Source organism: Schistocerca gregaria, chromosome 3, assembly GCF_023897955.1.
Source record: "Schistocerca gregaria isolate iqSchGreg1 chromosome 3, iqSchGreg1.2, whole genome shotgun sequence".
Taxonomy (NCBI): domain Eukaryota; kingdom Metazoa; phylum Arthropoda; class Insecta; order Orthoptera; family Acrididae; genus Schistocerca; species Schistocerca gregaria.
The window spans coordinates 485,847,229-485,872,153 of NC_064922.1; the positions used below are offsets into that span (position 1 = coordinate 485,847,229).

Below are 24,925 nucleotides of genomic sequence, written 5' to 3' on the forward strand. Positions count from 1 at the left end.
TGACGAGAAAACAAACATTGCAGGGTTGCTTTAATTATCCGCTGATAGGTGCTCGAAGGTGAAAATTAAACTAACGGAATACGACGTTCTTTACCCTTTAATCACAATCGCTACTTGGACACTTATTTCCAGAGACCTCGTGGAAACTGAAAGTACAATCCTTTCTTGGAAACATATCTGCAATCCAAAATATTCCTTTGCCTCTAGTTTCCATCCCGTTCATGAAAACATTCGTAAATACAATAAATTGAGTACTATTTAGGTCCACTTTCAATGTAACTGACGTAAAAATTGAAATTCCAAAACGTTTCCGCATACGGTCTCCATCTCACGGCCTTTGGATTACAGTTCTGTACTATTTCCGCTGCGCCAGTCGCTGCCTTGAGACTACTCTAACATAAAGGGCTGTGGTCTCCCCCAACCCGCACCAAAAATGATATTTTTTTTCTAAGCGCTTGGCCATCTGGACCTCCCACTTCCACCACTTTCATTTCTGGCCAAGCCCTTCATATATCAAATCGGTGATGAGGAGCTTGAGCGGTCCCCTTGTTTGACTGGAGGCAGCAACATCAACAATGCACCAAGAAGAAATAATGGAAACTCCTCTACATTTCTGAGAAACATCATCGTCGTCTGAAGAGAAGCAGTTAATCATAGTACTGAGTGGTAAGTCTGATGGTTATGGGTTTCTAATGTACGCAGGCATCGCACTGGACTAAGATATTGACTGTTTCAAATCTTTGTTGATACCCGGAAAAATGCTTTTAATAACCAAAACCACAGAGGTGAGAAACTACATCCACAGTTGCGACATTACAGAAATGTATTTGGTTCCACCTTTCTGTTCACAGCCTATAATAATTCTAACCGTAGTGCAGCTTCACTGGATTGGCCTGACCAGCAAGATCTCAAGATAGGTATGGTATAGAGCACGTCTGCGATACACAGGAGAAGCGAATCGGTGACCACCAGCACCTTGTTTTTTCAGCGATTAGTCTTCCGACTGTCTTGATACGTCCTCCATCTCCTCTTATTTTGCGACATTACAGCCTTACGCAGTTGCTATAATTCCTACAGTACTTTTTTCACATTCTGATCTTTGTTTAGTGCTGTTTGTCGGCAGAAATCGCATTCGCTTGCCCTAATCTTCTTCTTACGTCCTTGGTTCAGTCATCCTGTGTAAACTTACTTCCTAGATAGGAGAATTCTTATAAGCTTCTTTTGTTACTGCGCGAGTCCCATTTGTAATGTTGAGAAATTCGCTATTGTTCTTTGTCACCTTCATCTTAGCTTTGTTTATCCTTAAAACATTCTGTGTGAAAGATGCTGTCTCTCTGTTCGACAAGTCTAAGGATTTTTTTTTCGGCCAGAAGGACTACTTATTTTGCGAAGCTCTGAATCTGTTCCCCTTGTAATTACATTATTTATTCGACATTTTCTTCGACTTGTTTTAATGCTTCTACGATGTACAAGTAACGCAACGGTGGTTATAACTTGTGAACTACGATAGCCTACGGCGTTCACTGTTTCCATACTTTTAGCCACCTTCTAAACATTAATAATTAATATAACATACTAGTATTGAAAACAATGTGCCTTATACCGTGCGAACAGGCCTTGAAGGCCCAACGGTACCGACCGGCCGCCCTATCATCCTCAGCCCTTAGGCGTCACCGGATGTCGATATGGAGGGTGTGACGTCGGTTGGGATTCGTTATGTCATATACAAAGGAAATTACATATATATATTCTATATTTTTATTTTTAATTTATTAGCATGATTCTTTCTCTCAGGAATATTGTCTTTTCTTATCACTTTTATTTACGTGCATAAGTAAGTATGAAACGGGTTCTTGAAAGCCCTCAGTTATTCAAGTACCAACTTTAGATTTTGAACGTGAGGACTAAAATATAGTTGTCGTTAACTGAATTGAACGTAATTTCGTTAATTTCTATATTATTGACTGCAAAGCAAGGCTTGAGAGAATTTCGATTGCTGCCATGGAGCGGCCAAGATAAAACTTACTGATCTCACGGACTCTGTATAGTTTAAAAACATGAACTTTAACGTAAATTAATTATCTGTTGCAATTTAAAAAATTCTTATAACGAAATCTATCGCATTTACAGTTACTGTAAACACTGAAAAACAAATTAATGCTTCGGCGCGTAATGGCCGACCAGAGGCTGCATCGGAAGATGAGCTTCTCGCAGCGCAAATTACTGAAACAATGCTTATTAAAAATAATTAGCCACTGCGAGCATTTGAGATGACAACTATTACAAAGAAATTCCTTTTGTAATAATAATAAGTTTATTTTAGCAATAAATACGAATAACTTACATAAAATATGTATAGCCGCTCAATGGCTGCCTTCCGAATAGCGAAACAAAACAGTGTGTGTACCACAAAATACGTCCTTCCTCCTCGGCCGTAAATCGCGTCTCTTTTCAACCTTTTTTATTTTCATAGACGTTAAATAAAGATGCTATCGCTGTATATCAGTTGTTTCAAGAACATTAACTATATATTTTTCACTAATTATATTCATAAAATACTTAAACTACAATTTACAATTGCTAAAAAGGTCAATATTTATGTGACGTACCGTGACAAGGGGCATGTTGTCAGTACACCCCACTCCCAGCTGTTGTCAGTTTTCGTGACCGGTGTCGCTATTTCTTAGTCAAGTAGGTCTCCAACTGACCTCACAAGGGCTGCCAGCAGCACTCGGCAGATCTGGACAGTGACCCATCCAGGTGCTAGCCAAGCCCGAAGGCGCTTAACTGAGGTGATCTGACGGGAGCCGGCGTTACCAATGCGGCAAGGCCGTTGGCGTTTCTAGTTTTCATCCTTCCAAATTTAGATTGCAGTTTGCTCCATATGACGTGTCGTGGCCTATATACCTCGGCAGACCTTTCCCATTGTTATGCTTCACATAATTCTGTTATTTGAAGATATTCACCATATCTTTTATTTAGTGTATGTTGTTTCCAAAAATTTTTTTGTTGCGTCTTATTTTACTCCAATCCTCTTAGTCTGACCTGTTTCCTTTTCTTTCACTGCAGCCTATGTCATATTTCTGCTGTTGACTCTTCAAGATCCTATTTTATGTCGTATGTATTCCCTTGATGTGGCTTATCCGTATCTCTCTTTTAGTCATTATGTTCTTAAGCTTGTTACTCATATTTACAAAGCCTGCCTACATTTTAGACGCTAACGTTCTTTTTACCTCCCGCAATGTACACCACTTGTACACAGTGTGCTGCAAGCTAAAGCTGGACCAGTAAATATACAATGAAGTACAAAACACTGAGCTGTTCGTCGCTTCCAGCCTGCACTTCACGGAAAGGCAATGCACAGTCTTCTGCCAGCGGATTGGCCGTGCGGTTCTAGGCGCTGAAGTCTGGAACTGCGAGACCGCTACGGTAGCAGGTTCGAATCCTGCCTCGGGCATGGATGTGTGTGATGTCCTTAGGTTAGTTAGGTTTAACTAGTTCTAAGTTGTAGGGGACTAATGACCTCAGAAGTTAAGTCCCACAGTGCTCAGAGCCATTTGAACCATTTTGAGCCACAGTCTATTGTACATATGACACTAATCTAATCGCAAGGTCTCCACCTTAACTTACAATTCTGAACAATAAACGCACACTATTGTTATGAAAATGTGTCCAAAAATGCTGATATCACGTAACATTTTACAGAAATAAGAGTACTGAGACCAGATTGCGCACCTATAGTTCAATTGTAAATTTACAAAAGGTATCTTAATAGATTACAGTAATATTGTAACTGGTATTTCGTCTGACTTTTGGATATAATATAACAATGTCTGAAAAGAACATACAGTATATAGTTTCAACCGTTGTTCCAATTTAGCACAAAAAGTAAAGCAAATGCGCAGTTTTATCCGGCAATGCGTTAAGAGTGCGTTTTTGGCAAATATGCGAATTATTACTAAAATAAAAGAAATGTGGTGTTCATTTGTTCCTTTTTTAATTTCGAGTATACATTTGTGTAATGCGTTTTCTTTCTCAGCATAAACAGTTACTGTTAATACAAAATTTCATTTATTGATCAATTGAGACTTGTGAACTAAGCAGAGTAAAAACTACAAATTCCTGATAAAATTTTCCAGGCAGTAAAAAAGCTACTTAAATGAGATCATAAATGAAATGTCTGGACATTAAATCCAGTTTTCTATCGGTGGGGTTCATTATACACTACTGGCCATTAAAATTGCTACACCACGAAGATGACGTGCTACAGACGCGAAATTTAACAGACAGGAAGAGGATGCTGTGATATGTAAATCATTAGCTTTTCAGAGCATTTGCTGACATGAGGAAAGTTTCCAACTGATTTCTCATAGACAAACAGCAGTTGACTGGCGTTGCTTGGTGAAATATTGTTGTGATGCCTTGTGTAAGGAGGAGAAATGCGAACCATCACGTTTCCGACTTTGATAAAGGTCGGATTGTAGCCTATCGCGATTGTGGTTTATCGTATCGCGACATTGCTGTTCGCGTTGGTCGAGATCCAGTGACTGTTAGCAGCATATGGAATCGGTGGGTTCAAGAGGGTAATACGGAACGCCGTCTTGGATCCCAACGGCCTCGTGTCCCTAGCGGTCGAGATGACAGGCAACTTACCCGCATGGGTGTAACGGATCGTGCAGCCACGTCTCGATCCCTGAGTCAACAGATGGGGACGTTTGCAAGACAACAACCATCTGCACGAACAGTTCGACGACGTTTGCAGCAGCATGGATTATCAGCTCAGAGACCATGGCTGCGGTTACCCTTGACGCTGCATCACAGACAGGAGCGCCTGCGATGGTGTACTCAACGACGAACCTGGGTGCAAGAATGGCAATTCGCCATTTTTTTGGATGAATCCAGGTACTGTTTACAGTATCATGACGGTCGCATCTGTGTTTGGCGACATCGCGGTGAACGCACATTGGAAGCGTGTATTCGTCATCTCCATACTGGCGTATCACCCGGCGTGATGGTATGGGGTGCCATTGGTTACACGTCTCGGTCACCTCTTGTTCGCATTGCTGGCACTTTTAACAGTGGACGTTACATTTCAGATGTTTTACGACCTGTGGCTCTACCCTTCATCGATCCTTGCGAAACCCTTCATTTCAGCAGGATAATGCACGACCGCATGTTTCAGGTCCTGTACAGGCCTCTCGGGGTACAGAAAATGTTCGACTGCTGCCCTGGCTAGCACAATCTCCAGATCTCTTACCAACTGAAAACGTCTGGTCAATGGTGGATGAGCAACTGGCTCGTCACAATACGCCAGTCACTAATCTTGACGAACTGTGGTATCGTGTTGCAGCTGCATGGGCAGCTATACCTGTGCACGCCATCCAAGCTCTGTTTGACTCAATGCCCAGGAACATCAAGGCCGTTATAACGGCCAGAGGTGGTTGTTCTGGGTACTGATATCTCAGAATCTATGCACCCTAATTGCGTGAGAATGTAATCACTTGTGAGTTCTAGTATAATTTATTTGTCCAATGAATACCCATTTATCGTCTGCATTTCTTCTTGGTGTCAAAATTTTAATGGCCAGTAGTGTACTTTTCACTACAGCTCGGCAATGAAAAGTTTTTGGATATGATTTTTTTCTGTTTGTTTCATCAGAATCAAACAATTTTGCCTTAGCTTCGAATCGAGTTTTTTTTAATGGGGTGCCAGATAATATTTCTGACATGTTACCTTTTTTGCCTGCATTTTCCTTTTGTTAAAGGAATTATTTCTTTGGAGGAAGCTACTAGGTCCTCGCTGCAGTTCATCTGAACAAAGACGTGCTGAAAAGTAATGCATCCATACATTTTATACTGCCCTCAATATCTCTTGAGGCATTACTATCCCGCTTCGCTGGCACCAGTTGCAGATACCTGCCGCTAAAGGGCTCCGAATGGTAGCGTGTAACATGGTGGTGTGTAACGCAACTACGACGTTGCAAGAGAGACAGCGTGCAGTAATCGTGTTTCTAACCATCCGCATGTAGAATGCTCTCCCCTTAAGCATGACAATACGAGACCACACATGAGAGCTGCGACACCTGCAACAATCCGACGCTATGAGTTCACTGTCATCGATCATCCTCCCTACAGTCTCGACTTGGCTGGTCCAATTTTCATCTTTTTCCCAAAGTTAAAGAACACTTTTTAGCTACTTCACTCTGAAATTAATGAAGCGATGCAAGCGAAGATGAGGGATGACGCCGTCAACGAAGTCAAACATTCTACAGGAACAGTATAAACAAACTGGTTTCTCGTTGGGAGAAATTTATTCGTCTCCACATTTGTTGTGATGAGAAATAAATATATAAACATGAAGAATAAATATATAGGATGTTAGTAAAGTTCGTTTTATTTAAAAAGCTTTAAGAGTTTTCACAAAAAATGGGAGGCATTACTTATCAGCACGACCTTGTAGATGCCTGCCGACTTTCGTTCTGCAGACATTCAGCTTCAGCACATTCCATACTACCCGGCCGTAGGTTTTGTCTGCGGATGGAAAAGCTTTGAAAGAATGTCGATGTATTAATACACTAACGTAAAGAAAAATAAGTATAATCGATGAAGGAATATGCTGTCTGGGAGATAGTAGATACATTGGTAATGGTTTCAACGTCGTCCGCCAGCAGGTAGCGTAGTTGTATAGCTACCAGAGCGAAACCTGTGTACACCCTTTAACAGGGAATGCTCACAGCCAGAAGGCTCAGTGTGGTGCAAACGTGTGAAGTAAGCAAGCGAACATGCCATGGAGACGCACTCGTGCTTCCTACTGCCAACTGAGCGAGTTTGGAAGGGGTCAAATTGCGGCCTTCCGAGTGGCGAAGATGGTCCTTTCGGAGAATTGCCACACAAGTTGGACATGCTGCGTCAGTTGTGCAACTTCGGTCACTTGAACATGTTCAAACCTGTATTCGTGGTTCTGGACGTCCACACAACACAGACGCCCCCCAGGATCGTCGTATTGTAACGACAGCAGTGGAAGATCGTATAGCTATCGCAGCACAGATAAGACAGCTTGTGAACCCAGACCTGTCAACACGAACTATTGTGAACCGGTTATTAGTAGTGGGACTACGGGCACACAGAGCTCTAGCCCGCCTTCCACTTAACATCACAGCAGGGCTCGACTGGTGCCATCAGAGTACCATCTGGAAGATGGAATGGCACGCCGTGGTCTTCAGCGATGGAAGCAGATTCTACTTGCATGCAAGCGATGGTCGCTTGGGCGTACATAGATCGGGTGAGCGCTGTCTCGTAGAGGGCGCGTTCATCCCAGACACACTGACCACATCCCAGGCCTCGTGATCTGGGGTGCAATAAGCTAGAACTCTCCCTCACCTTTTGTGTTTCTGGAAGGGACGCCAACCAGCACAGAATGTTGTTAGGCCCGGTTTTTTGTTGTTCTTGTAACAGGAACACGATGTATTGTATCAAAAGTGTAACTCTCGTCAACACACTGCCCGTGAAACTCAACGTACTCTGCAAGACGCGCAGCCACTTCCCTACCAGCATGAACTCCGAACTTGTCTCCAATCGAGCACGTGTGGGATATGATGGGACTAGAAATGACTCGTGTCACTCGTTAAACGACAAATATTACAGAATTAATCGTACGTGAACAGACCAAGCAGACGTAGCGAACGCATCCGAGGAATTTACTTGCCATCGGTAAGATCGACTGGCTGCCAGGGTCAGTGCCTGCATTGCCGATTGTGGGGGCTTCTCCACATACTACGATGGTTGTTTTTGCATGGGTCGATGCCTGGTACCTCATAACCACTTGTGCTATTGATCTGTAAATGTAATCACTTCGTGTACTCTCCCGCGTCCGGCCATCCTGATTTAGGTTTTCCGTGATTTCCCTAAATCGCTCCAGGCAAATGCCAGGATGGTTCCTTTGCAAGGGCACGGTCGACTTCCTTCCCCATCCTTCCCTAATCCGATGATGGTTCAAATGGCTCTGAACACTATGGGACTCAACTGCTGTGGTCATTAGTCCCCTAGAACTTAGAACTACTTAAACCTAACTAACCTAAGGACATCACACACATCCATGCCCGAGGTAGCATTCGAACCTGCGACCGTAGCAGTCGCACGGTTCCGGACTGCGCGCCTAGAACCGCGAGACCACCGCGGCCGGCTCTAATCCGATGAGACCGATGACCTCGCAGTTTGGTCTCTCCACCAAACAACCCAACCCCAACCCAACTTCGTGTACTCCATTTGCACTGTTGCAACGATAAATCTTGTGTGAACTGGAAACCTCTAAAAGGGTGTACTACTGTTTCCTGCAGTGTGTATCACACGAATGAAGTACATGACTGTATAAAGCTAAAGTTACTTAGTTCAGTACTGCCCGAGTGTAGCTTACATTTGCAAAACAAAATGCTTTATATAAATAAAGTAAAACTGTCCTTATCACATTGTGCAACAGTTAGGTCTTGGAAAATAACCTTACTACAGCAAGGAAGAGTCTGTCACAGAAGTTATTTCCTGCCTAGCTGAGTATCAAACTCCTGGATTTAGGCGTTGTGCACTCTCAACAGCCGCACAGACTTATCATCGCCCGAATACAAGAAAAGACAGAATACTTCCAGAGCATTTTAACTATAATGGTGGTGCCTTTTTTTTTTGGACATGTCCGAAAGAACAGACACAATTTCAATCCTGTAGCCGTTATGAATCAGTTAAGACACAAAGGAATTAATGACATTAGTTGCCAGGGTCCATTGATTTAAATCAATAGGGATAGATGAAAATTTGTGCCAGGCAGAGATTCGAACCAGCCAGATGCGCTGACCACTGCGCCATCCGCAACTTCACGGGCTACCCTAGCGCGCCTCCCGTCATACCCAAATTCTCATTGTATCCACACACTACTAATGTAGCGTCTATTGCCCATTATCCTCATTACTCGCGACATTTTGCCAATTTTAGTAAGAGACCACATATATAACTCAGGTGAGGGCTATCAGTTGATAACTTCAGTATGGTTGCACACCAATCTCAAACTCTCATAGGAATCAGAAAAATGCTGTGATTACTGACGATAATGGGCGATATATTAGTAGTCTGTGGAGAAATTGAGAATTTGAGTCTGACGGAAGGCATGATAGGGCAGTCCGTGCAGTTGCAAAAACCGCTGTGTATCGATGGCGTAGTGGTCAGCGCATCTGTGTAGTATGCTGAAGATCTGGGTTCGAATCCTGCTCTCTACAAATTTTCGACTTTTACTATTGATTTAAATCGATGTCCACTGGCAGGTAGAGTCACAAATTTCTTTGGTTCTTGACAACTTTAATTATATTTAGAGATTTACGACTTTGTCGTCTACTCAAAAATTACTACAGATTTTTATGTTGTTAGTTCTCTCAATTATGTCACTTGTATATTGCAGGCTCCAGAGCCACCGCAGCCGTGGGTGCATATCCGAGATGCTACGACGGCAGGCCCTCTGTGCACGCAAAAGAACGTCTTCTTGCGCAAACAGCATCCAACCGGTTCGGAAGACTGTCTGTACCTTAACGTCTTCACACCAGCGGTACACTTTTCATTGATTTCTACTTTTATGCGACCATTATGTCTGTTATGTTTAGTTTTATTTTGTTTTAGTTATCAGCTCCACTTGATTAGACCGCAATGATTAATGTATGTTGTATCTTCCCACCAAGTGGCAGACCCCTTTTTCGAATTAATAACTATATTTTTTCAGTTAAAAGCAAATTTTCAAGTCACACAGGTTCTTCTGTCTGTTTATATAGCTCGAGCAGCACCGTAGTTTTTAACGTCCTTACAAATAGCTTAGATGCGTAAAAAGGAAGTGGTTTTACCTCAAATGGAAACAAAGTAACAGTAGCTAAAAATTACTTAGTCTTTTATATTGATACACACAGTTAAGAAATTTTGGGAACCTGTTGGAAGTTCAGCGTTTTTGGGTTAATTACAATAAATAGTAGTAGCCTAAATGGCATTTTCTTCCATTTCTATTGGTGGTGCCCAGTTTCAGTTACCTTAATCATCGTCTAACTGCACTGATTTTACGCAGGCCACATGAGTACATCCACATCTACACCGATACTCTGCAAGCCACCGTACGGTGCGTGGAGGAGGGTAGCAGGTGCTTGGAGCAATACCACAAGGTAACCATCACCAACTGCTCCAAACTGATGGTGACAACTGCTTACAGTAGTACTCAGTGTCTCCGAATGCCGGCCGATCTGGGTAAATTAAGTGCCGACAGGCGATGGTCAGGATAATCGAAACCGGTCACCAGCAATAAAAATAAAAGATAATTTGATTTAGACTGTTACTTTTTATTTTTATTCACACACTATTACCCAAAAACACACATTACTTAAAAACTAGTTGGTACTAATATCAGAATGTGACGCTGAAATATATTTTTAGAAGAACAGAATTAAAAATAGAAACAGCAGTTCAGGAAATTGACTGATCTCTTACACACTACACACATGAATTAGCTATCCTAAATATACGATTATATACTGAAACCTTCTACTCAATAGTATATCTAGAAACTAAGAATTTTAAAACTTGCAACCTTTTTCATCTCAAGGTTATTTACAATTAAGAGCAAATCTCCCAATAACTGGATTCTGTCCTCTATTATAATCATGATGTATGGTCACTCAGGTAAAATGAGGTGTACTGTTACCTACCCGCAGCAGACGTTGTCCTCACATTGTAGAAGTTAGCTCAAGTGTCATGAGCGTGTGACCTATTTGTACGCCACTTCAGCACATCTAAGTGACCATGAAGAAGAGTGCCTCTATCTTAACAACAGGTTTTTCCGACCAAAGATGGTTATTCGTGAGTTACAGCCACTCTTCAGCCCAGAGACGCGTGACATTCAACTGACAAATCTGGTAAGATTATGACCACCATCCACAATATTTTTTTGTATATCCCTTAATATATTGCTCTGAAAAACTTAATGACGAGGTAGATAAAGTAACGTAACATATTATCAACCCGTGGAAATGAGTGAAGTGCGGGAGCATTTTGTCAGAGGTCTCCCAGTCACGCATTGAAAGCAACGTTCACATTGTGCACGGTCAGTGTGACCATGGCACCAAACGGGGTTGGCCCCGTAACACGAGGCGGTTGAAGGAACGGGAAAATTCGCGCCTGTCAGTCAGAGAGCAGTGGCGTTGTGGTACTGTTCTTCGTTTCAACAGATCCGGCAGAGAACGTCCGGATGATTTCACAAGGGGAAAAATCATCGGGAACTGGGAAAATGAACAAAGTATCACAAGTGTAGCGCAGGAGTTCGGTATTGTTCACAGCACTGTTTCACGCTAATGAAGAGCGTTCCGAACCACAGGCATTGCAGCCCGAAGGAGTAGAGGACATCGACCACGGACAACTACAGCAGGAGATGACTACTTTATTGTGCAAAAGGCAAGAAGGGATCCACGTCAAACAGCGGGCGTATTTCTTACCACATTTAACAGGACTGGAAGGCACGCAATCTCACGACTCACTGCGGCACGGCGACTGCTTGGGTATGGTCTCTTAGGAGAACGACTAGTAGGCTGTGTCCTGTTCACACTCGCAGATTCAGTAAGAGCAGTGATTCTGACGTAACTTCGTACGACGAGAAGTGACACGTAATGCACCCAAGAACATTGTCCAACATGATCGTTTTGGTGACCCAGGTGTTATGGTGTAAGAAAGCATAAAGTTGTATGGGCACATTGACCTCCAAATCTTTGAGCACGGTACAGTCACCATTCAATGTTATTGTAACACTGCAATCCTTTTCACGTGTGCATTCGGCTCTGACTTAATTTTTATTGCTGACAATGCGCGATCACATCGCTCTTGGACCGAGAGGATCGGCGTGCCCATTTAAGGCGCGCCCATTCCCTCGACTTAAATATCATTGAGCACAGGCAGGCTGTCTTGTGAAGACATGCTGCAATACACCCACATGCGCGAACGACCATCCAGAAGTCGTCAAAACGTGCTGGTAGAGGAATGGAACACCCTATTGTAGTGCCTAGGGAGACCATAATCAATCGCGGTCAATTCATTGCAATTAGTGTCTTTGAACTAAAGTTACATTTCTATTCGTCGCACTGCTTATTTCTTTCATTTTTCAGTTACGTTCTGTACTAAACTGTAGCAGTTCTTTCCACGTATGGTCCTCGTATCCTCGAGCTATATTGCTTGCAAGTGACACATAATGGAAAGACACTAAGACCTTAATAAAGATCTGCACACCAGTATAATACCGGCTGTCCTATTTCAGTCTTGGCCTATTTGTCAAACCTTGGCCTATTTGTTACACTGTGCATACCAAGAGGCGGATGTAGCTCATTAGTCATCTCGCTGTTAACGGCCTCGCTCCTATTGGGATTATTACTACCACAGTGAGTTACATGGTATAACATCCCAGCTCCTCCACCAAATTAAAACATCCCAGCTTCCTCAACTAAATTAAAACATTTCAGCTCCTCCACCAAATTATAACATTTCAGCTCCTCAACACCAAATTAAAACGTTGCATTAGGAGGTGTCTGCTTCGTGCAAAAGGTCTTGAGTTCATATTGACGACAACAAGTAATTCTTCATTACAGAAGTTTATTTACAAACAGAACTGACAGACTTCACAGACTCAACAACTGACTCTCCGAGCTAACCGCACTGCATATCCGAACTGGCAACTGACAACTCCTAGGTGTATTAATATCTTTCCAAACAATGAGAGTCTTTGACAATGTTTTGTTTACAACACGACAGCAATTCACGACTTAAAACTAAATTAGACATTACAGAATTTTAGTACAGATTAAAGTAAGTAAAAGGATCAGTACATATAAATTCTTACAAGCATAATTTCCAAATAGATTTTATAACATTTTTCTACCAGCTTCTGGATAACCTTCACCAGATTTGTACCGATGTTTCCAGAAATATCTTGACATTTGATTCTGGATATTTCTTGAGTGATTTAGAACAACTATTTATATGTAAAATGATTTAAATCGTGTTTCAAAACGTAAATAAATCTTTTTAGCAATATTTCTTGATACAAATCGTCTTTCGAAATTAGGTTATGAAACAGTTTTCACAAGTTTTCGTATTTTTGCGAACATAATATAGAATTTCTCCATAGAAAGTTCCAGAAGTGTGCATTAAACGTTCATTTACTGACTTTCTCTTTAGCTGGTGAGTTTTTAAAAGTATCTTGTCCATATTACACGAAATAATTTAGCTCAAAACTGATAATTTATACAATTAATGAGAGCTACAGCAAACAGTGAGTCTTTCTTTTACAAAATGAAATATAATTACAAAATTGAATGAAAATAGGTTACTAACACTAATATATATTTACATTAATTCTATTTTTGTTCTTTCTGTGCAAAATGTCCTAATATTGACACAGTACCATATTTAAACATCACCAAAGTTTCCCTTTACATTTTGCATATCTGTATCGACATCCCCTAAAAGTCTACAGTATCGAATACTTCAATATGTCCCATTATGTCCTGTAATGTTACAATGGGTTATACAAAAATGTGGAAACACCAAAAACACAACTCAGAACAATGTCTACTATGGTGTAAGAAAACCGTTAGCAATAAAAACGGCTTCCAGTCGCCTCGGAATTGATGAATACAAGTCCTGTACGATTTGTAATTTTCTGTACGATTGTCAAAGGCATCGAATACCACTGTTCCTGCTAATCAATGCAAGTTCAGGTAAAGATGATGGCGGAGGATACCAATCAGGCCCCGTTCTCTCTAAAGTACGAGGTGCGACAATAAAAGTAATGAGACTGATGTGAACAAAAATGTTGCTTACCGCTTTAACAAAATTTAGTGTTGTCTCCTTCAATATAGTTCCCTTCTGATTGCACACACTTCTTCCAGCGCTTCTGCCATTGATGGTAACATTTCTGGAACTCATCTTCTGTAATATCCCCCAAGGCCCTCGTCACAGCTTTTTGGACATCTTGTGTTGTTTGAAAATGGTGTCCCTTGACCGCCGTTTTGACTCTTGGAAATAGAAAAAAGTCGCACGCAGCGATATCTGGTGAATAAGATGGCTGTGGTAGTACTGAAATTTGTTTTGAGGCTAAAAATTGCTGTACTGACAGAGCAGTATGGGATGGCGCACTATCGTGTTGCAGAATCCAATTATCAGTAATATTGGCGCGGACACGAAGAACTCTTTTATAAGGTCTTTTTAAAATTTCTTTGTAGTAATGTTAGATAACTGTTTGTCCAGGAGGCACCTACTCTATATGAACAATTCCCTTGGAATCAAAGAAGCACACGAGCATGCATTTCACTTTTGACTTTGGCATGAGAGCTTTTTTTGGTCTGAGTGAACCCTTTGAGCACCATTGCGAAATTTGGCGTTTTGTCTCTGGATGGTACTGAAAAAAACAACTTTTACCACCACTGATAACAAGGCTCAACAATTCTGGATTGATTTCCGTTTGCTCTAACAGATCAGCTGCCACATTTTTCCGTATTTCTCGCTGTTGTGGTGTGAGCTTTTTGTGGACCAGTTTTGCACAAATCTTTCTCATACCAAGATCTTAAGTTATTATTAGACGAACCGTTTCTCGATTGATGTTCAGTTCTTCTGCAATCATTTTCAAGGATAATCTTGGATCAGATCGTATGAGTTCACGCGCCCTGGCCAAGTTGACATCTGTCTGTGAGGCTGATGATCGTCCACTGCAGTCTTCATCTTCAACATTCTTTATGCCTTCACTAAACATTTTATGCCAACGAAAAACTTGAGCTCTTGATATAACCTCCTCTCCAAAAGCCTTCTGAAGCTCACCGTAAGTTGTCGTCGCGTTTTCACTTTAACGCAAAAAGAAATGCCATACTGTTGCGCAATACTATATGGTTCCATTTCCGTGATGAGACACAAACACGTGTCAACTTATTACACCACAACTCACCACTGAGCAGTTGCATCGATGTGCCACTTTGACTAGAAGCAGCTTATAGACCAAGGTCAAAGATATTGTGCCTACCCAAGCAGTGTTGCCACATCTTGCAAAGAAAATCAGTCTCATTACTTTATTGCCACACCTCGTAGATCACATAGCCGCTATAATATTAATATCTGATGACTGTGGTGGCAAGTGGAGATACGACAGCTCCTCCCCATGCTCACAAAACCAGTTTTGAACTATGTGAACTGGGGCCATTTCGTCTTACAACACAGCATCATCATTGGGGAACAAAGATTGTGCCATGCGATGGACCTGATCATCCAAAATGGTCGCATAATCCTTGGTAGTAATGCTACCTTGTAGAGTAAATATGGGGCCCATGGAATATCACGATATGACTACCAAAATCATCTCCACAGCGTCTCGATCTTGAGAGGTAAACTTGGCCAGAAGTTGGAAACACTGTGAAACAAGACTCATTCGACCATATTACTTTCTTCCACTGCTCGACTGTCCGTGTTTTATGGCATCGGCATCGGGTTTTCATGTTAGGGGTATTTTCATCACTGATAAGTAGTTTTGGAATTCCAACTCGCCCTGCGATTTTCTACTTCTGTAGCTCCTTTCGTGGTGGTTTGGTGCTGACAACGTTCGCGAGTGCAACATTTAATACATTTAATTCTACAGCCACATTTGCAGCTGTCGTGCTTGTATTTTTCGTCACAATCCTTTTGAAAGACCATTTATCACGAGCACTCAACATACATTTTCGTCCGCTTTGTGACTTAACGGGTGATGTTTTTTTGCTTTTCATACAAGCGGTATAAATCTTCGATACAGTACCTTTTGAAACACCAACCACCTCGGCTCCCTCGGTTACGACATCAACAATTTGCCCGCGTTCGAATAGGCTTAGATCCGACATGATACACTCACAAGTACAGAGAACACTTGTGACCGCGACTGACCTGCAAGACATTGAGGATATTGCACAGATGCCGTTCGTGGCCATATATGTTCAAGGAAGCATTTATCGCAGTCTTTCCATATTTTTGTGGCAACGACCTTGCCGTAGTGGATACACCGGTTCCCGTGCGATCACCGAAGTTAAGTGCTGTCAGGCGCAGTCAGCACTTGGATGGATGACCTTCCAGGCCGCCATGCACTGTTGCCATTTTTCGGGATGCACTCAACCTCGTGATGCCAATTCAGGAGCTACTCGACCTAATAGTAGCGGCTTTGGTCAAGAATACCATCATAATGACCGGGAGAGCGGTGTGCTGCCCCACGCCTCTCCTATCTGCATCCTCCACTGAGGATAACAGGGCGGTCGGATGGTCCTGGTAGGCCACTCGTGGCCTGAAGACGGAGTGTGTTTTTTCATATTTTTGTCCAACAACTGTACGTTAAAATATAAAGGAGCCTTACAAAACAATGTTTCAAATGGCTCTGATCACTATGGGACTTAACTTCTGAGGTCATCAGTCCCCTAGAACTTCGAACTACTTAAACCTAACAAACCTAAGGCCATCACACACATCCATGCCCGAGGCAGGATTCGAACCTGCGACCCCAGCGGCCGCGCGGTTCCGGACTGTAGGAGCACTACACTTGCCACAAAAGTGTTGATAAGAAATACACTCTAAGGTAGAAGAAACGACGCATCGTGAAGGAATTATCTGAATGACACGGAAATCGGTAGATGTAACATACATGTACAGACAACAAATGATTACAATTTCAGAAAAAAACGATTTATTTATTCAAGAGAAAAAGCGTCACAAATTGAGTAAGTCAATAATGCGTTGATCCAGCTCTGACCCTTATGCAAGCAGTTATTCGGCTAGCATTGATTGGCAGATTTACTGGATGTCCTCATGAGGGACATCGTGCCAAATTCTACTCAATTGACTCGTTATATCATGAAAGTCCCGAGATGGCTGGAGTGCTCTGCCCATAATGTTCCAAGAGTTCCCAATTGGGAAGAGACGGTTCGGCCGCGGTGGCCTTGCGGTTCTAGACGCTTCAGTCTGGAACCCTGTGACTGCTACAGTCTCAGGTTCGAATCCTGCCTCGGGCATGGATGTGTGTGATGTCCTTAGGTTAGTTAGGTTTAAGTAGTTCTAAGTTCTAGGAGACTGATGACCTCAGAGGTTAAGTCCCATAGCGCTCAGAGCCATTTGAACCATTTTTTGAAGAGACGGTGATCGGGGCTCAGTTCGAAGCGGAACTCATCACTGAAGACAATTCTGCTCCATTCAATGAGACTCCAGGCACCGATTGTCAGTGAACTGTCTGGAGAGCCCCCAGAGTGCTGTTGGATATCAGCCTAAATGCCACCCGCCATACAACCCGACAATCTACATCACACTCGGCAAGCCACCTAATGGTGTGTGGCAGGGGGTACTTTTGTACTTCTAACTCAGCGCTCCAACCCTCTTCCATTCGTGAAGAGCGAGTGGGACCAATGATTGCCGGTAAGCCTCTGTGTTGGCTCTTATTTCTGGAATTTTCTCCTCGTGGTCATTACACGAGCCATTTGTCGGGGAGAGGGGGGTGGGGGTGGGTGGAGAATATTTTGTCCGTCTCTTCCCGGAAAATGCTCTCCCGAAATTTCAGTAGCAAATCTCTCTATAATGCACAACGCCTGTCTTGTATCGTCTGCCAGTGGGGTTTGTTGACCATCTCCGTAAAGCTCTCAAGACGACTAAACAATCCCGTGACCAAACTTTCCGCTCTTCGTTGCATTTTCTCTGCCTCTCCTAATAGTCCTATCTGGCAGGGATACCAGATAGATTAACAACACTCATGAAATGATCGAACAAGCGCCCTATAAGCCACTTGCTTCGTGGATGAGCTACATTTCCTTAAGATTCTTCCTTTGAATCTGAGTCTGGCACCTGCTTTTCCCACTATTCGTTTTATGTGGTCATCCCACTTAATGTCACTCTGGATACTTATTCCTAGATATTTTACAGCAGATCTGTTTCCAGCGGTTTGTCATCAGTATTGTAGCTATGCAGTAGTGGATTTCTTTTCATATGTATGTGCAATATGTTACATTTATTTACTTTCATAGTCAAATGCCACAACCTGCGCCACTCACCAATTCTCTGGAGGTCATTCTGCAAATCGTTACTATCTTCTGGCGCTGCTACTTTGTTATAGACAAACGCACCATCTGTGAACAGCTTTAGAGAGCACCCGACACTTTCTACTACATCACTTATATATATATTGTAAACAGTAACGGTCTTATCACATTTCCTTGAGGGTAAAGAAATTAGCTTTACATGTGTCGCTTTTGTTACATTAAGAGAGTCGCTTTGAACTCTGTCCGCAAGGAATTCTTGAATCCAGTCGCAAATCTGCTCCGATACTGGATAAGGTTTTTTTTCACTAAACGACAGTGCGGGTCGGTGTCAGATGACATTCTGAAGTAAGGAACACCTGAGCGCCGCTGTCTATGGCATTGTGGATCTCATCAAGGAACAGAGCGAGCTGAGTTTGGCAGGATCTCTGTTTGCAGAAACCATGTTGAATTTTATAGGGTGCCATATCATTTCATAGCAGGACCCGTTTCTTTGTCATACGTGACGCTCTCACAGTAGAGCGGTACGTCGATGATATTATACACCCGTGTTGTTGCCCTTCGTGGGAAGCCATTCTGGGCTTACATTTCAACAAGATAACACCATCAACTATTTAGATATAACTATAAAGAAACGGAATTATAGGCACTATTTCAGCATTTTTAGGAAACTTACAAACATAGATATGATTATAAATCATGAATCATACCATCCGATGCGATATAGGATGTCATACTTTAATACCATCTTATGTAGGACCGGAAAATTAGATAACGAAAGTATAGAGAGAGAGAGAGAGAGAGAGAGAGAGAGCCGATGACACATCACTGCTGTGAATGGGTGCCATGATGGTCTATCACTTGATCTGTACAGAAATATTAATAAAAATCTAGTACAAACAGTTGAGATAACAGCACTGTAGAACAAAATGATATAAAATTGAAATTTAAGACGAGATTGGTTCCTACCGTATGTAGAAGAAAAGTGTCAGAATAGAGCATCAATTTCAAAAAACTAACGTTAGGTTTGATTCAGTACTGTTGACACGATAAAATCGAAACTGACACACAAGTTACACTATGGTGACTTTGCGAGTGCCAAGGATTTTATTTTGGGCAAACAGACAGACCCTTTCTTTTTTTTTAAGGTGCATGCCAGTACTCAGGATAAATCGGCCTTTGGAGGTCACTTAAGTGGCGAGAAATGTAATACTACAAATATAAGGTGCAACATGAAAGTCTAACGTAAAGCCCCTTAAGGAAGAAAATTAGAAATTTTTGAGAACTTCTAGAGATATAGTAATAGAAAGCGTTGTCCAGAACATTTGTAGAATGATCAGTTGGAATCTAGTAAAAAAAAAAAAATGCAATTTTTGAAGAGCTGTTCTAATTTTCATCAAGTGCGTCTTCAAACTGACGATAACTTTAACTATGTACGTTTAATCGTAGCATGTTAGTAGATTCTTGGGCTTATTTTCGATGCAGTCGTCACCTACTTACAGCTGGGATTCCAATGGGTTTACTGATGCGATGACGATCTAGCCTTCACAAGGAATACCAAGTATACGCAGATTATAATAGATATTAAATGGAAAGCTGTAGTAAGAAGATTTAGTGTGTAGTAGATCTCGTTCTACTGACGGTGCTCTAAAATTGTGCAGCTTAAAACCCTATGTATTCAAAATTTTATAGATTGATTTAGGTCCTACGCCTGTTACATTTACACTGTTATGTCCTCTGGTAATAACTATAAATATATCATGAGACGTAGAAAGAATAACCTAACCACGGGCCATACTGTATTTCACGATAGGGCATTTGATATTTGTCATCTAGAGAGAATATGACGTGAAAATTATAACTGAACTGCAATAGTTACGTGTTAGTAGTACTAGATCAAGGGTTAGTGTAAGAACAGTTACAATCATAGGTGAGTTAATAATTACGTTGTTTATATCAAATAATGGAAGGAGTTTTGCCCAGACATCGGGAGATGACGATGTTTAAGGATTTTGGGTGGCGAGATTTCACTTCGACGTCGTACGGCGCGTTGTCATATTTAAGCGTGCTTATGCATCACATTGAAATGGAAAAGGCAAATAAATGTTAAATAGATATATCACGGGGTTCAATCAGAGCTATTGTGATTCCATGTGACAGAACAGTATATGACACGTCAAACAATTGGAAGGGAATCCACCTAGACTGCAGGTGACGTCTGGTAATGAGATCTCACCTAGACGTTGGATGATGTAATGTCGCAAATAAGCTCATACAGACAGTACATTTAACAAAAATATTTTCTATAATTATGTGTGCTGTTATGTTAGTTGATGTATCTTAGCATTTTCGGCCCCATCTTTTGGAGATCTGAAGATGGCAACAGAGAATTATTGAAACTGGTAATCTATATGAATACTTGATTTTAGCTATTTTGGCAGCTGAAAATTTAGTCAGTGGTCACTTCACAAATCAAGCAAGTCAGGACTCGTTAATCCACCTCTGGCAATTATGAGAATAGTGATTCGGCTTGGCATTAATTGATAGAGCCGCTAGAGGCCCTCCTAAGGGTTATCGTGCCAAATTATGTTCTATTGCGCGCTACATCGTGAAAATCTCGAGCTGGTTGGAGAGCCCTTTTCATAGTGCTCGAAGCATTCTCAATTGGGGAAAGATCCGGCAACCATGACTGAGACCTGGTAGTCAGGGGAAGACAGGGTTCGGTTACGATTGTGGACGGGGCTGTAGTCAGTTAATATTGGTTACCTTCTATAATTATACACATTTATTAATTCAGGACTCAACAATAAATAAAAAAACACACTTATTAACGAAGGAATGAACAACTGTGTAAAATAATAGTGTTTTCAGGGCATTACATTTTAACAATCGCCATAAAGGACAGATGCAAGAAATAATGTTTTAAAAATAAGCCACTGTGATCACGGCTGACGGCCTTATACGACAAGAATGGCAATAAATTAAGAATGTTTAGGAACTCGCTGCAATTTACAACTTACAAATATTAAAATATTACAGGTAAGTAGCCACAAACACAGCAGAAGGCATCATAAACTTTAATGTAGGCATTACAAGGTGTTATAATAAATAATACAATAATAAAACACAAGGACCAGTCACAGACAGTGCTCCAGAAATAGACCTCTGAGAATAAACATTTTCGCGAGCGATGAGATAGGCAGCCAAGACTTGCATTCACTTCACAAGATGGTAACTCAGACTGATGGCAGTCCAACAAATGACTAATGATAACTTGCTGAAGCTACCTGATGTCCGACCAACCAAATACAACAATGCAACACTACACGAAAACTGGAACCAGCAATCTGCACTACGTTCCCAGAATACAGTGTTTAGATCGGCCAGAACGAGAAAGGAATCACTGCCACCAGAGTAGGAAAAATCACTAACCGGCCTACAATCAAGAAAGCTGTCAAAACTACACGCCTTACCGGACAGCAGCGGCAAGGCGAGGAAAAGTACTCTGGCTTTACATACACCAACCCCCGGGGCAGGTAACTGGGGCGTTAGCGGCCACCAGGCAGGAAAAATACCGCTGGTTGAAATTAACAAATTGTAAAAAGCTGAAAGCAGTAAATAGTAATAAGAACTCGAGGAAAGCTAACCAGATCCACCTTCCCCAAGCACTCCACTCACTGCTCTTCACCTCGGCGACACTAAGAGCAGCAACACGGCCCAAGTCAGTGGAAAATCGCGAGATATCGCAATGGTGAAGGTTTCTCTACTTGGATTGAAATGCACTCATCTTAAAGCTTGCTGGATCCGGTTTACGGCGAGGTCGTGCACGCTTGTGACCACAGCCCTTCGAACCGGCAGTCCACGTGCGCCGCCAGCAGTCCCGGCGTGTTCCCGCACTGCACGGATCTGGCTCCTCCTCGGTCCCAAACTGACTCCACACTCAGGCAACCCGGGAAAACAACGACGTCGCCCCATAGATAGGGCAACAGTTACTACATATCAATAGTCACCGTTGCTGCCACTAGCAGACAGGAAACGCTTGCGAAACGGAGTAGTGCCAGTCAACACGGGAAGAAGAGGAATAACCGCAAATATGCCGACTAAACGATATGGTCTGGCCGCCAGCAGAGGGCGGAAACCTACAAACAGCACCAACGCGAGCCGCAGCACGGCTCATTGATGGCCAAGGTAGGGTTTGGCAAGCACAAAGGCAAGCATTAGAAGCGATCACCACATGCCAGCTGTCATTATCTTACTCAGATGTAAGCCCAGGACCACTTGCACATGACGGGATGCAAAACGGCGCGTAAAATATCATTAACATACTGCTGTGCTGTAAGGGTGTTGCGTACGACAACCAAAGCAGTCCAGCTATCAAGTGAAATGGCACCCCAGATCATCACTTCTGGTTCTGTGAGCAGCCTATTAATGGTCCTTGTCCTCACTGAATCACCAGTTGATGATGACGAATCCGTACCTCTCTGATGATTGCGCGGTCCACACGTTCTGTTGTCTCTCTCGGTCGACCACGTCCTTCTTGACACTGTGTTCGGCCATGTTTCACGCATTCTTGCCAATATGGTCGAATATGGCTCCTATTCAAACGTCGAGCGATACGCCGACATACATAGAAGGGGAATGACATCATACGCAGCGCGAATTGCTCGCACTACACTCGTCCAGTGTTTGATAATGAGAGCACTTAGCCACTTCCAAGAAACTTCAAACATAATTTCAAACTTTCATTTAACTTTCTTCTTCGTGCACAACGTCTAATATTTAACACATAAACTGTCCGCCTCGATAAGTGAGTGTTCAGCGCTATGGACTGCCGTGAAAAGGGGTCCAGGTTCGATTCCCGGCTGGGTCGTAGATTTTCTCCGCTCAGGGACTGGGCGTTGTCATCACCATCATCATCATCATCATCATCATCATCTCATCCATCGGGTTGGCGACAGGAAGGCCATCCTGCCACCCCTTCAATTAACCATGCCAAATCCGACCATAGCCATGCCAACCCTGCGAAAACGCTGGACAAAGGCACAAGAAAAAGAAGAAGATTTAACACATGAATTAATTTGTAATCACACATTTCAAGCTATTTTATACATGGCAGTCTGATTCTTTAAAGAATCGGGGAGTTGACTCGTATTTTGATTTAAAAAAAGCACGGAGAAATTATTTGTAAATTTGATTAACACGTGGCAGCTCAGAACTAACGCGAAACAAACCGTGCGGCGCCAGCCGTGCAACGCGTTTAACTCGAGTGTAATAATCCATTCCAATTTTATGAAACTAGGCGCGTTAAAATCGAATTGGCAGGAAAAGCTAAATTAACGTTCCAAGTTGTTTGCAACGTTCACGTCTGCTCTGGTTATAACTTCTCTTACCATACGGTAACCTAACCGAGTTGATAGAAATATTCGTTTAGCGTTCATTTCTCTCGTTAGCATCTGCGCAATTTGCAACCTTTTTGATTGTAATTTTGTTTCTTATATGAAATCGGCGATCAAACTCAAAACGTTTTTTGTTGTCTGGCATCTAAATACGTGATGTCAAAACAATATGTTCTATCTAATGCAATTCATTTCTTACAAGCTATACACTCAACATTATTATAAATCTTCTAACATAACAATTTTTTTTCTTTTCCTTTGAGGGCAGTTCATAATCGGCGATTTTCTGGGTAAATGCCCCACCACAAGCACGAACGGCCATTGCATTTTAACCCAAAAATTGAAGTCTTGATAGTGACGTACCTTTCCATAACGAATTTAATGTCTATACATAGAAGACAGTGTCCCAACTGACTCACTCACTCACAGACACATTATCGCCCAGACCAAACCACTGAAGATAGAAGCTTGAAGTTTGCAGAGGGTGCTGATCTTATACTGTATACGTCGTTTAATAAGGGATTCTTCTAAATTCTGCCCCTAAGGGGTAAGACAGGGGATGAAAGGTTCTTTGAAGACATGTCGCCATTAAGACAATTTTGAAGCTAGACCTACGAAAATCGGTATTTGGTTTCTCGGTCAGAAATAAAAGAATAGGCATTTCAGCATTTTTTGGAATTCGACCACTAATGGCGTAAAATATGGGTGGAAAATTTTTAAGAAAATATTTCGTTATGTTAAATTTTCTTAAAGGTAAGTCTTTCGGCAGATACCATGCTTTCATGACCTTATGTAACATAAAAAGTCTAGAAGGTGTAGAAATTTGTGAACAACATAAAAATTCGACTTTAGCAAAACAAAAACAAAAAATGTCTGTGCAGACCATACAGTCTACACGAGTGAAGCGGCAGGCGCTAAGCTAGTATTCAAAATTTTCAGGAGCGGGTCTTACCTACACATCACTCCCTCTTTAAACAGTATGTTGTTAATGCAAGTAAACAACAATAAACAATTTTTTCAACTTTTTTAAAGTGTGTATAATGTACTGTATCTGGTAATGCGCGTTATAGAAAGTGCATCGGTCGCTAAGGTTAATGAATGTCACACTACAGGCTGAAATTTTAGTACACTCATGAGCCACTTTGAATTTCCTGCAATATTTGGACGGCAATTGTACGACCTTAACCTCTTAGAAAATAGCACTTACCAAACGCTTCACGAATTTCAACCAAACAAATCATCATAGGATATTGCACTTTTAAAGATCACAGTGAGTGACATTCCGTTCTGTAGGCAGACTCAACTTGGTTCATCATCGGGTTCGGTCGGCGCAACGGCATTTAACCACGACCTCGCGTGAAACTGTCAGCTGTAGCAGCGACCGCCGCTCATCGCGTGACTACAGCTCGAGGTAGTAAGCGTCTAACTCGGTTTGACAGAAATCTCC

The 24,925-nt window shown here is 42.0% G+C and overlaps 1 protein-coding gene across 1 annotated transcript in view; it reads left to right on the plus strand.

The window, feature by feature from the left end:
- Positions 1 to 24,925, plus strand: part of LOC126355150 (juvenile hormone esterase) — a 144,437-nt gene that overhangs the window by 56,883 nt on the left and 62,629 nt on the right. Inside the window, exon 2 of the mRNA XM_050005345.1 lies at positions 9,439 to 9,582. Within this exon, the coding sequence (XP_049861302.1) occupies positions 9,439 to 9,582 (144 nt within the window). The remainder of the gene's footprint in view (positions 1 to 9,438; positions 9,583 to 24,925) is intronic.